At 41.0% G+C, this 15,270-nt stretch overlaps 1 protein-coding gene across 2 annotated transcripts in view; it reads left to right on the top strand.

The window, feature by feature from the left end:
- NCAPD3 (non-SMC condensin II complex subunit D3) overlaps window positions 1-15,270 on the top strand; it is a 46,106-nt gene that overhangs the window by 17,492 nt on the left and 13,344 nt on the right. For both annotated transcript variants that reach the window (XM_019547028.1, XM_019547029.1), the window contains exons 16-27: window positions 64-284; window positions 1,898-2,089; window positions 2,417-2,514; window positions 2,641-2,756; window positions 3,580-3,687; window positions 6,906-7,020; window positions 7,120-7,227; window positions 8,555-8,793; window positions 9,497-9,576; window positions 13,921-14,058; window positions 14,369-14,502; window positions 14,645-14,844. In XM_019547028.1, the coding sequence (XP_019402573.1) occupies window positions 64-284; window positions 1,898-2,089; window positions 2,417-2,514; window positions 2,641-2,756; window positions 3,580-3,687; window positions 6,906-7,020; window positions 7,120-7,227; window positions 8,555-8,793; window positions 9,497-9,576; window positions 13,921-14,058; window positions 14,369-14,502; window positions 14,645-14,844 (1,749 nt within the window). The remainder of the gene's footprint in view (window positions 1-63; window positions 285-1,897; window positions 2,090-2,416; window positions 2,515-2,640; window positions 2,757-3,579; window positions 3,688-6,905; window positions 7,021-7,119; window positions 7,228-8,554; window positions 8,794-9,496; window positions 9,577-13,920; window positions 14,059-14,368; window positions 14,503-14,644; window positions 14,845-15,270) is intronic.

The raw sequence follows: 15,270 nt of genomic DNA, 5'->3' as shown, positions 1-15,270 counted from the left end.
AAAAACCCCTTGTTAGGCTACAAATTCCAAAGTGCTTCTAATACAAAATCTTCTTTTCTTTAGTCTCAGCCCAGCAATATTCTGATTCAGAAAGCCTGGTTAACAGGTGTGGTACCTGTTGTGATGGACACTGAAAGCTCTGTACAAGAAAAGGCCTTGGTTTGTCTTGATCAGCTCTTGTTGCAGAACATTAAACACTATAGGCGATTCAGCCATGAAGACAGAAACCAAACTCTAGCTTGGGATCTTCTTACCCTCTTTACTTCAGAGAGCCAGGAATTCAGGTAGGTCAGGCGCGCAGCCTTTTTTCTTCAATGAAAGGAATTGCGCTTTCATGTGGCTTGCAAGTCAACTCCCAGCCGTGTTCACCTTTTCAGTAGATACTTGTATTTGGTGGTACCCCCATATTTACAGAAGAATGCTTGGATTGGGTCATACTGATCCAGGGTCAGGAGACTGATATCCCTCACAGTGTTGAGGGTCACATATGAGGTACTTAGTGCTGCCACTAAGTGTGACTACAAACCTTTGTATGTCTTGCTATAATAGATATGACATCTATCGTACATAGGCACGGTGAGGCTTAATTTATTATTCATGCTTATTCAGCAATTGGAAATCCATATGTAAAAATGTTAGTGTATCTTATTATTAAATATATTGTCTGTGTTGTTGTTACTGCTATATTGTGAGCTCCTTCTTTCATAAGAGAGGTACAGCCGGCCTTCAGATCAATAGCCATGTATTTCTGGGTTGGCAGTCGGTGAGCACAATACAGCTCTGCTGCCTATCAGACACTAACTTTTTTGTACTTATTCTTGATGTCTTTCCCTGAATTCCAGTATTCAGACAGGATAATGGCACATGTGGCATCTCTTTTAGTTTGTTGCTAGGAGCTTGTTTAGGTTAAATGAGTGTGGTGATGAGACAAGTAACCATGCATATATTTATAGAGAAGAGAGTACATCACTCTTTGCTTCATTTTGGTATACAATATGTTACTTGTCTTATGACTAATAGCAACTTTGCCTTTTACAGAATGCTGTGGGAAGTACCAAAAGATATGTGATGACACGCAACATGACAGGGATACAACGTTGATTAATGGAACCTTATGTTTTTTAGTCAACAGGGTTAAATAGTTCTGAAATAGAAACCTGAGATGATGGTTGTGCTACTTAACAACTTAAAACTGGCATGCTATTCTAATTTGGACTACTTTCTAATATGTTTTGCACTTTATAGCATCTCCTGCTGATGATCTCAAAGCATCTCATAAGCAGTAAGGGCATTAGAAAATCTCAGGGTTAGGCGAAGAGATTCTCTTCTCCTTCATTGACAGATAAGGAAACTTGGACAGAGAAGCACATTATATTGTCAATAGCATACAGAAAATTGCCAGAAATGAGAATAAACTAAGATCCCCCCCCACATCTGTGCCTTGATAACAGTTATCTTCCTCTCCTTTTGTGAACGTTTGCTAAAAAAACTTCTAAAAAGTATTTTTCTGTATGATACTGAAGTTAAGCTTCCCAGTTCATATGTAGAGCAGACATGGCCCTATGTTGCAGTGAAATGAAGTGGGTAGTATTAAAAGTAAGATCTAACAGAATTGTTGTGTGCTTCTGAATGTTATCAATTGGAATTTGGAGGACATATGGTAAGTGTCTGGGAGATTCACGGATAGTGGAAATCCCAATTTATAGTGAACAATGAGAATGAAACAGTTTTGCCCAGGTTACCCTCTCTAAAGCCAGCTCCATTGTGTTGCCTGTTTTTGTAAAGTCGAAACAGTCTGGAGTTAGTAGCCTTTAATAACTGATCACAATACCAGTTAGTTTGCCTGTACCTTGCTTACATTGTGTTTTTTTTTCCTATCCTTTTTGTCTCCTTGCAGCCGGTACTTAAACAAAGCTTTTCAGATCTGGTCCAAGCAGGATAAGTTCTCTTCCACCTTCATAAATAATGTCATGTCCCATGTGGAAACGGAGCACGCTGTACCAGCCTGGATGCTGCTTGCCAAGGTAGCAGGTTCCTCTCCCAAGTTGGATTACTCCAAGATAATTGAATCTTGGGACAGTGTCAACAGGTGTGTGTGCGTCCATCTTTAATAATTAATCATCAGTAGAATGGCATGCAGAAGGCAGCCGAGAGAACAGTGTTTTTTTGCTGTTCAAACTGAAGTGCTTAAGTTATGTTCCTACTGCTTCCATACAGGAGGCCAATAACACCCACTAATTTTGACTAGAGCCCAGTCATTTAGAGCTGAAGTTGCTTTAAGCATCTACTGTGTTTTCATCCAGTCTGACAATCTCATTTTCAACATGCATTATCCAGGAAATACTTGTTTTCTTACTCTAGCCCAGTGTTGGTTCTTGAGGAAATGTTTGTGTTTATCCCTTTGACTGTTTTTCAGGGAGCAGAATGTCAGTGCTAACACCATAGGACATATCCTGTGTGTAATAGGGCATGTTGCAAAGCACCTTCCGAGAAGCACCCAAGAGAGGCTCACTGGTAAGTCCTCCTGGGAACTTGGGCTTAGGAAGCACAGGGTTTGACTTTGTCTTCCAGTGCAGCTATCTTTGCAAATAGTTGGTGAACTGAGAATTGCCTGTGTCAAGTGTTTGACTTACGTTCCAGATGATATCAAGGTCTGGCTGAAGGAATTTCGGTGTCCCCTGGAGGTGATCAGCCCAGCTGTGGAGGCTCTGCAGAAGCTTTGCCATGCGTATTCAAATTCCCCTGAGGAGACACAGGTGGGACTTGGGACACACTTTTAAAACAGCCTTTTTCCTGTTTTTCACAACGGCTGTCTTCCCGAAGACGGCTCGTCTCAGGAAATTGCAGGTTCCTCTAGCGCACTAAACAAAGAGGCTCTGACTCCAGAAAATTGCACCTTTTCTGTTTAACTGTCTAACAATATAGTATCAGTGCTAGATGTATCTTGTGATCAACGATGGGTTTGAAAGAATTCCGCTTTCTTTGGGAGGGTGCAGTATTTTAAACTGAAATCCCCTAATTTGGCCTTTTTAAAGAAATGCTATAAATCCTAGCAGGAGATCTCATTGTAGTGATTTTTTTTTTTTGCTATTTCGTTACCTTAGGCATTTGTTCAGAGTGAGTTAGGCTGAGGTTACAGACACATTCTAGGTAGATTCTATAGATTTATTTCTTCATTATTCATCTTCATTGGACTCCAGGAAATGAAAGTAGATGACGGCGGTTCTCAAATTATGCTAATAAAACATCTGGGGGGAAAAAAAGGCCGGGGGTGCTGGTAGTGCTAGTTTCTGTGAAGATCTTTCTTTTGCATGGTCTGCACAATGAGAGACCTTGGAGAAGCAGTAACTTACCAGTGGAAAGTTCTGCATGTTACTTCCTTTTGCCATCCAGTCCCCTTTTCTTTTTAGGTTGCTCAGTGTGAGGAGGCTAAGGTGGAAAGAGGGGACACTTCCCAGAAAACTTATTTGGGAACCTAGAGGAAGGTTTTGAAATTCAAGACTAATATGTGGAGTACGTCTTACCCATGGTTCTCTTCTTTAGTGATTACTGAATTGATTTGTTTTCATCTTGAAATAGGAGCTACTGAACGAGGTGTGTGGAGATGTGATATCTGCCTGTGAATGCTATCTCTCCCGTATATTACTGAAAGAGGATAGAACAGAGCAGCTACAAGAGGATCTCTTGGTAAGCCTTTTACCCTTTCTGTACTGACTTACTGATCAAAGAATGCATTCATTCCTCTCTTTAAAATGCTTCAGTGACTGTACAGCAATGCAGTGATATTTGCAGTACTCTGTTTTGTATGTTTGTACAAAGGTTTTTTATTTCTTTTGGCCTTTGGCTTGCTCTTTTACTATTTTGTCATCAACAGAATAACACCGTTAGAACTGAATATACCCTTTTAAATGTTCACTGGACTAGATCATGATATGAAATATGTGATTCTTCTGTGAATCCTGGAGACCAGCAAGCCCTAATCAGTCATGCAGTGTATATATACAAGTTTGACCCATACTATACAATAACAAACAGTATTTGAAAGACTGCAGCAAGTGGAAAGCTTTCCCTGATGATTGGGGCAGCCCAAACCATCATTTGCTAGAGAATCTACCCTTTCATTTAAAAATAAAATGCAAGTTCCTGGCTCTCTTGGTCAGGAAACAACTCTCTAAATTTTACAAAAGAAGTGATTCCTTCTGAGTGCCTCAGTATCCATTTTTCCTGTTTTGTAGAATTTTGTCAGTAAATTCAAGGCTATTTGAAAATCAACTTAAATTATTTTGAATTCATGTGTTATCATCAGCAATAACAAGAGTTGTATAAATCAAACATTGTCCTTTATTAAAACCTTAGCAACTCTGTTGCCTTCAAATTATATCCTTCGTTAGATCTGTGCAGCTTCCTTGGTCTCGCTTGAACTGCCCTGATTTAGTTCATCTCCTAATTTGGGGTTACACAGGTAACTCTTTCAATCAAAACATAGTTAACATTATCCTGTTGAGATGCACACTAGAATAGAATCTTCTTTGGTCCCCCAGGGGTGTTGTGAAACAGTTAGCAGAGCACTTTTTTCAGCTGAGGTCAGTACACGAGACTTGAATACATAGGGAGCACCTCACAGTAAAGATATTTCATTTAACATAGTTACTTCTCAGAGCGGTCCATTTTTACTGTATCCATGGAAAGCTACCCCTGGATCCCTTGCTACTCTTTCTAGTTAGATTTATTATCATACTTCTTGGTCCTTTGGTTTAGATCAAGTGTAGGCCAAAATCACCTTGAATGATGTTTTGTAGTTAAGAGTGGAGACTTGTCCAATGCTCCTGCTGCTTTGAGACTCTACTGTAGTCTCCCAATGGGAGGATCTTGGCTACACACTTTATTTTTATGGAGATGGGGGATTTCTCTCTAGCTGGCTCCTTTGGCCTTTTGGCTATGGGCAAGCAAGACTCTGAACTCCAAGGCCTCCAGGCTCAGGGCCTGCACGTAGGGTTTCTGCCATGGATTTGGGAGTATCTGAAGCTCCAGGAATATTAGGGGTGTAGAATACTTGCCGGTAGTAGCACCACAGAGACTTGAACAGTTGAGCTCTGCTTAGTGGGTGGAATTTGGAACTGATTTAGCTAATTTGTCTTGAGACAAGAAATTAAAAAAAAAAAAAGCCTCCAAACATGGATCTCAAGCTAAACAATTTATGAAAATGGGGGATTGCTTCTGGGTTTTCCCTCTAGCTTGCTCCTTCATTCTTTTGGCTAGGGGCAAGTGAGAATAGGAAGATCTAAATGCCAAGGCCTCCAGGCAGTTTCAAAAAAGATAAATGCCTTAAATTCTGGATAAACTAAGTCTGTGGGTACTTTATGCAAATTACTACAGCTATGGTTATTTCAATTCCAGTCTCTTCAAACTTGTTCTTCATTTTCATGTGCGCAGGGAGAGCAGGGTCTGATAGTAATGACTGGAGAAAGGAGGTGGAGGGGGAAGAAGTTTGGGAGCAAAGAGGCTACCTGACCTACCAGATACTTTTCCCTAATTTCTATACCTGGAAAATCATATTAAATGTATAGTTTTTTTCATATATAGAATGTAAATATTGGGGAGTCATCTTATAATTGGGGTCGTCTTGTATTTGAGTAAATATGGTACCTCAAAGCTAAGGAATAGTTTTGATATTTATAGCATGGGACGTTGTCCGTTGCTTGAAGCAATATAAAATGCATCAAATATAATAGCCTGTGTGTGTGCGTGTGCCGCGCATGTGCTGTAACAATTTTATCTATTTCTGACTTCTCAGAACAATGTGCTACCACTGAACTTCCCCCTATGCTACAAACTTTTGAAGGAATTTGGCTCCCTGGTATTAGATAGCAATGAACTAGATCAAACTGAGCCTCATGCAGGCATAATATAGAGTATTTCTCTATTCAGTGAGCCAAGGTGTATAAGTCATGATGTAGCTCGTATGGAAATGACTGGACCTAGATCTGTATAAATTTCATTTGTCCCTTTTCAGCTTTTGCTGGAAGTCATGACAAACTTTCATTGACCTTAATGGAAGCAATGTTGAGCCTATGCTAAGGTATTACTCTTGGTACCTTAAAAAGAAAAATCACAAGAATCATTTAATAAAGGCGAGCTCATGTGTTTGATTCTACTTAAGGAGAACATGAGCCAAGGTGAAGGTCCCATTGTGGTTAAATACCTTTTCTCCCTTTTTTGTACCATATATCTGTTTTAGGTAATAGTTTGGTGACTAATACCTATTCACACAGTTCATAGCAAAGACTGTCATGTATAGAAACATGGTGATGATGATTAAATCTTCTAATGAAAATATTTTGGAAGAATGAGAGAGCCTTGTTGTGCCTGTACTTTCAGACATTAGGTCAGCTGAAGATAGTTTCCCATTACTTTTTTAATAAAATAGCTTGGGTTTCCTTCGATCTTAGATTATGATTAATAATAATTTTGTTTGGTTAAGGTATTGTGTAAAAACTGTCTTGCAAGGGCCTGAAAATTGGCTGTTAGTAGTCTGGATAACAAGGAGATGTAACACTACCCCTCTACTTTTTTTTTATCCTTGTCTGTCTTTTACAGCCTGTTGACTTGGCTCATAAGCTCTTTGCAACAGAGGTCAATGTTGCTCTGTGTATAAAATGACTAGCACACCTTTCAGGGCCATATATGATTAATAATAAAGGTGACCAACTTGAAGGGTGCTATGTTATGTTAAATAAAAATGGTTATGCATCAGAGCTTTGCCATCTGTCTTCAAATTGCTGTCCCTTTTTAAAGGACAGGAGACAATTTTAAGCTGATTTGGAACAGGAACGTAGAGAATCCTGCTGTTTTAATTGGCAGCTCTGCTGTTGCCTTTTGACTGCAGTGTTACTTTTTCTCTGTAGGTGAGTCACCTCTTCACCTTGGGTGAGGCTGCCCAGCTGTGTCCAGCCAAAGTGGAGAAACGTATCTTTCTTTTGATTCAATCCATTCTGGCTTCTCCTGTCCATGCAGAGCAATGTGAGACCCTCTCGTTGCTCTTAAATTTACATTTACAAGCTAAAACTCTCTCTGGCCTTAAGGCTGCTTTAACTCTTTCATTTGTCTTTTATTTATCAGTGTCTAGTCCTTTAGATGGTGAAGAGCTCCCAGTTTCTCAGCCACTGTTTCAGTTCAGAGGATCTCCTATGCCCTCAGTTGTCAGAGCTCATGCCTTCATTACTCTGGGTAAGAATTCTGCAGCAGTGGGGATATGTACTGGGTACAGCTGCTTCCTGAGTATAATTGATCCCTGCCCTTTTTCTTTCTCCTCTTGCTTTGCAACACCTTTGGAACATAGATTTAGCAACAGATGTGAACAGTACTCATAGTTTATACTGCTACAGCTCTGTGCTGTCTAATAATGACAAGATGAGACAGAAAACAAGAAAAATTGGGATGTAGTATCAAAGTGTTAAAACAATGAATGCATTGATCTTTATATATCGTTACTTTGTCTGTCCAGGAGTAGTACAGTTAGCTGGACCAAAAGCATCCTGTAGGCATGTACCACTCTTGTACTCTTCTGCCTTTTGATATCCCTCACACAGCACACAACAAGGTGCACTAAAAAGGGATGGAGGAAATTTTGATATTTCTCTGCTAGTACAAGCTATTTTTCAGTCTGAGCTCGGTTAACATTTCCATTTATATGAATGAAGAGCCAGAACCTTTGTGTAAAGGCCAGGTAAAATATGCATTACTTATATGTCAAAGTGCATTAGGTGAGTTAGGTCCTTTCCTATTTCTGCTTTGTACTTTCTGGGTGCATCTACGTGTGCTATTAATGCACAGCAATAAACTCTGGTGCATATCACACTGGAGTTTATTGTTTCTGGGCCCTGAGTTTACACATGCCCCCCAGGACTGCAACACATTGAGCCGGGTTGGAGCAGCTTTAGCTGGCAGGGGACCCAGAGGGCCCCTGTGCTGTGGAGGGGCTGGCTGGGGCAGCTCCGGCACTGAAGCACCCTCGTGCCCCAGCCAGTCCTGTCAGCATCTATACGTGCACTGCGGTGGAGTAAAAAACTGCTGCAGGATAATACTTGTATTTACAAGTACTAACCTGTTGCGGAGTTACTTAGTTTACTCTGTCCTAATAGCGCTGCATGTGTAGATGCTAAGACATTTACTACAGAGCTAGTTAGGCAATTTCTCAGTAAATGTCTCATGTAGATGCACCCCCTGTGTGGTTACCTGAAAGGTGGTTATAATGGGAGCAGTGATAGACTTTTTGCTGTGGCCATAAGGGATGGGACAAGAAGGAACAGTCTCAAATTGCAGCAAGGAAATCTAGAGTGGATATTAGGAAGAACTTTCTTACTGTTCGGGTGGTTAGGCACTGGAGTAGATTAGCTAGAGAAGTTTTGGGATCTCCGTCCTTGGAAGAGCAGATTAGGCAAATGGTGATGATCATGCCTGAAGCAAGACGGGTGGACTAGATGACCTCCTATGGTCCTTTCTAACCCTGCTAAGGTGTTTAGAAATGGAAACATTCTTGGTCCTGGTTTGACAGGTAAGCTGTGCCTACAGCACGAGGATCTGGCAAAGAAGTGTATTGCAGCCCTAGCTCGCGAGCTGGAGGTGTCTGATGATGTGGCCATTCGCAATAATGTCATCATAGTCATGTGTGACCTGTGTGTCCGCTACACCACCATGGTGGACAGGTACATTCCCAACATCTCCATGTGCCTGAAAGACCCAAACCCATTCATCCGGAGGCAGACACTGATCCTCCTTACCAATCTTCTGCAGGTAAGTAGAGGGCTAAGGCACACACTCAATACTCCACTCCAAGAGCCTCTATCACAGAATCTGCTGAATGGAAATGCTGCCTGTAGGTTGAACCCAGAGTATTGTTACAATCTACCTAGATCCAAGGGAAATTCAGTCCTTAAGAATAAATTGTGTTACTACTGTTTTGAACAAAGGCTTCCAGCATGGGATTTCAGTGGTCTAGCCAAGTGACTATGGTCCTGTTTATCCTATAATGTTCTGTTGTCATGAATCTGCCAATTTGCTCTGGGTAGGAGGAGTCTAGCTTTCCTCTCCTGTCTGTATAGATTGACCTAGGGACATAAACGTATGAGAGGCAGAAGTTATTTCCCCACCTACTAAAGTATATTAGCAAGGAAGCAAGGCTGTCAATTTGAATATACCTGTAAAAGAATACCGGATGAGCACATCAGCACTGGAGTCCAGATTTTCCCTTGGTTCTCTTGTTCAGCTAATGTTTCATAAACCAAACTGCTTGCAACTGTGGCATTCAAGCCGAGTCCCTAATTCTGAGACTGTAGAATCCTGGGCTTTATTTTGTAAGTCTCCCAATGTGCTCATTTGCCAGGTGCATCTTCTGTCAGGATCCAGAGAGTTCACTCTGGTTTCACTGTGAAGGACAGTTCAAGTTGGGAATGCTCCTGGTCAAGCCAGCTTTTCACCATTTACCTCTCCCTTATAGGAGGAGTTTGTGAAGTGGAAGGAATCACTGTTCTTCCGGTTTGTCAGTGTTCTGGTGGATCCAAGCCCAGATATTGCCAGGTAAAGCAACAGTTTTGTAAAACACCTGAAGGTTCAAGTGATCAACTCTGAACTGTAAAGCCAATGGAACTTCAGGTCTCGAATTTAATCCCAAGTCTAAGAATATGGCTGCGCAAATAAGTTACTATGAGGGAAGTGAAGGTGTGGATTGCAGCCCATTCTACAGTAACTGCCTGCTTGATCCCATTTTCACTAGGAAGCAAGATACTTTGCACTCGCAGTGAGATCAAAGCTTGTGTGTATGCAGCTACTGCACCCTGTATTTCCCTTCCCTTGATTATGCCCTAAAGTCTTCAAATGGTGATAGAGGAGTAAATAATTTCACTCAGAAACTGCATTTATGTGTGCATATGAGAGCAGTAGTGCCCCTCTGCGTTTTTGTCTTGTCATGACTTGTATACAGCCCTGGGAATGGGAACTCTAAAGTGTGTGTTCTAAAATCTGCCCTCCCTTCTTCTCAGCGGGCAGTTTTTAGATAGCTAATCAATCAACATTTTTCTCCCCCCTTTTTTTTTCTTGTGCTTCTAAACATCATTCTACTTTTCAGACCTCCCTCAGTACTGAAATATTAGGGAAAGAATATGCAATATTTTTTTGCTGTATTCTTTGCTGAACTCTGATTTTATTGGGTTTTGTAGTTCTGCACAATGTGGTGCTCCAAGTATATTTTGATAAATGACCAGATGTTACAACCATAAGATGTATTTGGCCTGGGTGCAGCAAGTCAGTAGTTCCAGTCCAATTTCTAATGGATGTATGAATACTGGGCATAGCCACACTTGGCACTGATAGGTGCCCTTGTTTTTAGTCTCAGTAGGAAGGGCAAGAACTGGATGGGACATATAGAAAGAGTTCCCTTGGTGGTTCCTTCATGGGTGGACAGATTTATGTTGAGGATGTTTTGATCAGAGGAGATGTTCTCCCCTACTTCAGAAAAGATCTCATTTTCCAAGACTATCACCCCAGCACTGGTGCACTAAGATGTTATTGTGGTCTCCTTCCAGTAGATGGTGGCCTTGCAACATCATTCACAACACTTTGGAGAGGGAACAAACACAGTTTCCATGAGGAGCCTGTTTCTGAGTATCTATATTCAGCAGGTGCACAAGGACAAAAACTCTTTATTCCCGGCTGGGATTGACCTACAGCTCTTGGCCTTGCAATGATTAACTTTTGAAAAAACATAAAATTGGATTCTTGTTTAGCTTTCTTCCCTTTTTCTGTTGTGGGAAGGAGAACACGCACGTCTTAATTTTCAGCTGCTTCATTGCGCTGTCTTGCCAAAAAGAAATGAATTTGTTAGATGCTTATTCTCCAGAGCATGACTGGGGGCTTTTGATATGGGGCAGAGGAGAAGGAGATGGCCCAAAATAAAGTTCCATCATAAATGCTTTAAAAGGTAACTACTGTTCCTCTACTTCTACTCGTACAATGAACAATATTGAGTCAATGCCAGAATGACTGTCAGCATTTTAAATAGTGAAGCTAAACGCCACAAACCCACATTCAGATGGGGAAAATGGTCTGACCTGCATGTTCTCATGGGCTGTGTAAGCTGCAGTTTTTAGCATATCCTGCTGCAGACTGGCCTTTACTTCACTTTCACAGAATCATCTGGCCTTCACTTCACTTTCATAGCTCTAGCTTCAAACCAGATTGTAACAATTTTTAATGTAATTTCATTAACTCTGACTACCCACTCATGTGGCTCTTTACACTGCCCCTAGAACTTGACGTAAGGAGAGTCTTTAACCGTGAGTAGCAAGGAAAGAAATTTAGGTTTTGCCTTCATTAAATTACGAGTCCTGGAAATATCTGCTTGCAGAGTGGAGATACTGACTGGAATTCCCAAGTGAAAAAGCAAGAATAAAGATTAAGCCCCTGGTCTTCTCTTGTTTTGCAGAAATATCTCCTGGATATTTGAGAGTACGTTTGTGAGCTCTGTCATACATGAAGCTGTGGATGTTTCACTCTGAAAGATGGCTTCCATTTAAAATATTAGTTAGAATTAAACTGCTGTTAACAAAAAGGCTTCCTCCTAAATACTTACCTTTCACCCCAGCCTTATTGGTGCTGACATTTCTCCAAGAAAAATCCTGAAAGTCTTGTGTGGTAAAGCAAAGGGAAGCTCCTTTCTTTTCTCTCCCCCCAAAAATACACCATGAAAAAACAAAGTTGGCACAGACTCCTCATCTAAAATCTTTTACAGATCTCCTGTAAACTGTAGATATGTATGATGTCTAATATTTTTGGCTGGTCCAGTTAGATGCATCCTAACCTCATGAAATGGATTTAAAAACTGTGCTCCAGCTAAATACTTTTATTTTTTATTTCTGTCCTCTTTCCTTCCTATCCCCTCACCTCCCTTTTCCAATTCTATTTTTTGTTTCTGCCAAAATGGCTTCCTGATCTCTCTGAGAGACCAGTGCAGCTCAAGAGACTCATTCCCTAGTATTTTTTTTTCTTTTTGATTAAAAAATATGGAGCTTCATTTCAGAAGCTGCTCTTACTAGAGCAGCCTATAGTTCTGACTCTTGAATTGGAGCTAGGATGCATCTTAAAACCTTTGCATGTCACAATCGACATGAAGCAACCAGAATCCTGGCGATACTCAAGTGTATATAAGGATTAATGACTTTGAACTATCTGCATTGAAGGTGTTTCTGATCTCCCAATGGGTAAAGGGCAGAATTTAAGCTACTGTGAATTGCCATTAGGCGGTGATGGACAGAGTAAGCAATGCGTAAGATCTTCCCGCCTCAAAACCATTTCCAAACTATAGGCTTTTTCCAAGTCATTCCCTCTCATGAATACTTTAACCCTATGTAAACACAGTCCACCTGTTGGGCCCAAGGCCAGGATGCAGCTGCTACCCAGGGGTCAGATTACCAATAACAATAGAGTCCAGGAAATTCCTTGGATATTTTTCCAGTGCACAGATGCTTCCTGAGGGACCACCAACATTTGTATTTCTCTATAGGAAATTAAATCAGTTGAGTGTTGCCCATAATCTTTTTTTCATGCGTTACTTATTGAGGTGTTGCTCAAAATGTTGCCCACCGGGTCCCTAAACAGAAAACTAAAACGTAGGCCTGCCAGTTTAACTGAATTAATAGTTGGAAGTTGTTTTCCAGATTATGGGATGCCTTGGGGTGAACTTGAGTTTCTCCTAGACTCGTTTCTTGGCCTTTTGGCTAAGATCAAGTATTGTGCTCCTCAACTTAGCTTGCTATGGAGAATCAGTAGGGTTTCAAAGAGCCAGATGAGATGCAGTGCAAACGAACACTGTGCAGGATATTTTATAGAACTGTCTATGCACCCCTCATGCTATCCTAGATGCTTCCAGGGCAGTGTCTTTGCTTTTGTAGTCATGCATGCCATGCTGCTCTACAAGTATGCCTCTGTCTAAGCAGAACAGACTCCAGCTGTTCTAGGTCAGTGTTCTCTCCCTTCTGGCAGTTGCTACTTGTGTGGTACCTTTGCAATTAGACTTTAGGCATGGGTTCTCCTGTAGCCCTCATCTCTAGTATCTGAACACCTTGCTACTACTGTGTTTATCCTTACAATCCACTTCACTAGGACAGACTATTGGCTCCATTTACTTGCTGTTCAAAAACTGACACACGGGAAAATAAAATAATGTGCACAAGGTCACACAGCAAGTAGATGGCAAAGCCTTGTGGAGCACTTAGGTGGTCTGAGTGCTGGTTGTCTGTCTTAACTACAAAGCCATCTTTCACATGTGTGTATTGCCAAACCCAAATCTCAGTGGAGCATTTGTCCCATCAGTGAGCTCTTAATATCTTTGCAATTGTTTTGTTTAGGTTATATTTTTGATCCACAACAATGTGGATTCCAGGATCAGCAGGATGAGGAAGCCAAGCTCTGTAAAAAACCTTTGTATTATTCACTCAACTGCCTATTACCAGGACAAGAGCTGTAGTTATGTAGCAATTGGAACGGTTTCAGAAGCACCCAAGTTCCATTCTTGTCTTGAGCACTTCAGTTGCTAAGTCTTATTGACTTGGCAGTTTCAAAATTATTTCCCTTTAACTGCTAAATTATAAAGAGAAATAAAAATATACCATGGATGCTGAAAAGATTTTCAGTCTGATCCTGGATGGAAAAGAAACATTTGAAGTAGCTATTTTGGTATCTTGCTCTAAGTCCTGGTATGGTAGGGCAAGAGTTAAATCCTTTATTGAAGAAGAAGAGTTTCCACAGAATCTTTCTGCCATGCAGTTTTTGCCCAGCCTTGTACACCTCTGAATTAATGGGGCACTATGCTGTGTTTCAGGAGGTGGCTAAGTTTTCTGACTTTTCATTTCTCAATCCCATCTCCAGCTTTGGGGAGTTCTGCCTGGTGCACCTGTTGCTCAAGAGGAATCCAGTCATGTTTTCTCAACACTTCATCGAGTGCATTTTCCACTTCAACAGCTACGAGAAGCATGAGAAATACAACAGGTTCCCCCAGAGTGACCGGTCAGTGAATAGAGGCATGTTACTGGGGAGCATGGCCATGCACTTCTCAGGGGTGGAACAAAGCTTGCCTGCTTACTTTTTGTGCATGTGATGAAAAATAAGATGGCTAAGAGATCCTGTAGACGTAAGAATACAGGACCTCTTCATGACAGTTTCTGTGAGCAATTTGCATGAATAATGCATCTCTTCCAGCAAATTTGTACATCTTGAAGGTGGCATTCAAATGTTTTGTGGAGATTTAAAATCCAATTATCTTTGTAAGCCCATACACATATATTGGCCCCTGATAAAATTTCTCCATCTACCCCAGGGAGAAGAATCTCTTTTCTCTGAGGGGGAAACATAACAAAGGAAAAAGAATGCACATTTACAAGTTCCTGCTAGAACATTTTACAGATGAGCAAAGATTCAGCATCACTTCTAAAATCAACCTGAATATCCTAGGTAAGGGCCTTACTTTTGAGTACAGAATATGTACCATGATGTTAAGCTCAAGTTGCATCTGGGTTCAGCACTGGGATCATTATGTTTTTTACAACTTGGAATTGAGGTTCCTGGTTAAAATCTTCCCTCCAATATTTTACAGCTTGCTTTGTGGATGAGGTCCTCCCACTGGACATGGAAGCCAACGAGCTGCTCTCGGATACATTTGAAATCCTTAGTTGCAAAGAAATCAAACTCTCAGCTATGAGATCTATACCAGATGAAGATAATCAGCCTGAGGAGGATGAAATGGCCATGGCCAATGCTGTTATGCAGGCAGCACAAAAAAAACTCATTTCGCAAGTGAGAGCTGCTCAATGCACAGTGGGGAAAGGGTCACAGCACTGAGAAAAGTGTTAGCTAGACCTAGGGATGAGAACAGTTGTGAAGTTAATGCATTACTGTCCACACCATAGGATCCCTTTGATCTGGGGGCACTGGGACCTTGTGTGCAAGTTGCATGTGTTGCAAAAGGGGAGTATTCTAACAGGAGTGATGGTTTTTGGAAATTATCTGTATTTGAACATCACTTTGAGTGATTGGAATGTGCTAGCAGTTAAGTGACCAAAACACCCAAAAAGATTCTGCCCTAGTTCAAGAGATAAACAGAGCCTGAATGTAAGTAAGTAGCCACAATTTGACTAAAATTAGTGAACTTGTGCTAATTTGGTTCAAGCTTTATATATTTACTGTTTGCGTTTTACAATGGCTTTGATGCAGTTCCTGATA

The sequence above is a fragment of the Crocodylus porosus genome, unplaced genomic scaffold (assembly GCF_001723895.1).
Source record: "Crocodylus porosus isolate Cpor-Errol unplaced genomic scaffold, CroPor_comp1, whole genome shotgun sequence".
NCBI lineage: Eukaryota > Metazoa > Chordata > Crocodylia > Crocodylidae > Crocodylus > Crocodylus porosus.
This window is presented reverse-complemented; position numbering and strand designations above follow the sequence as displayed.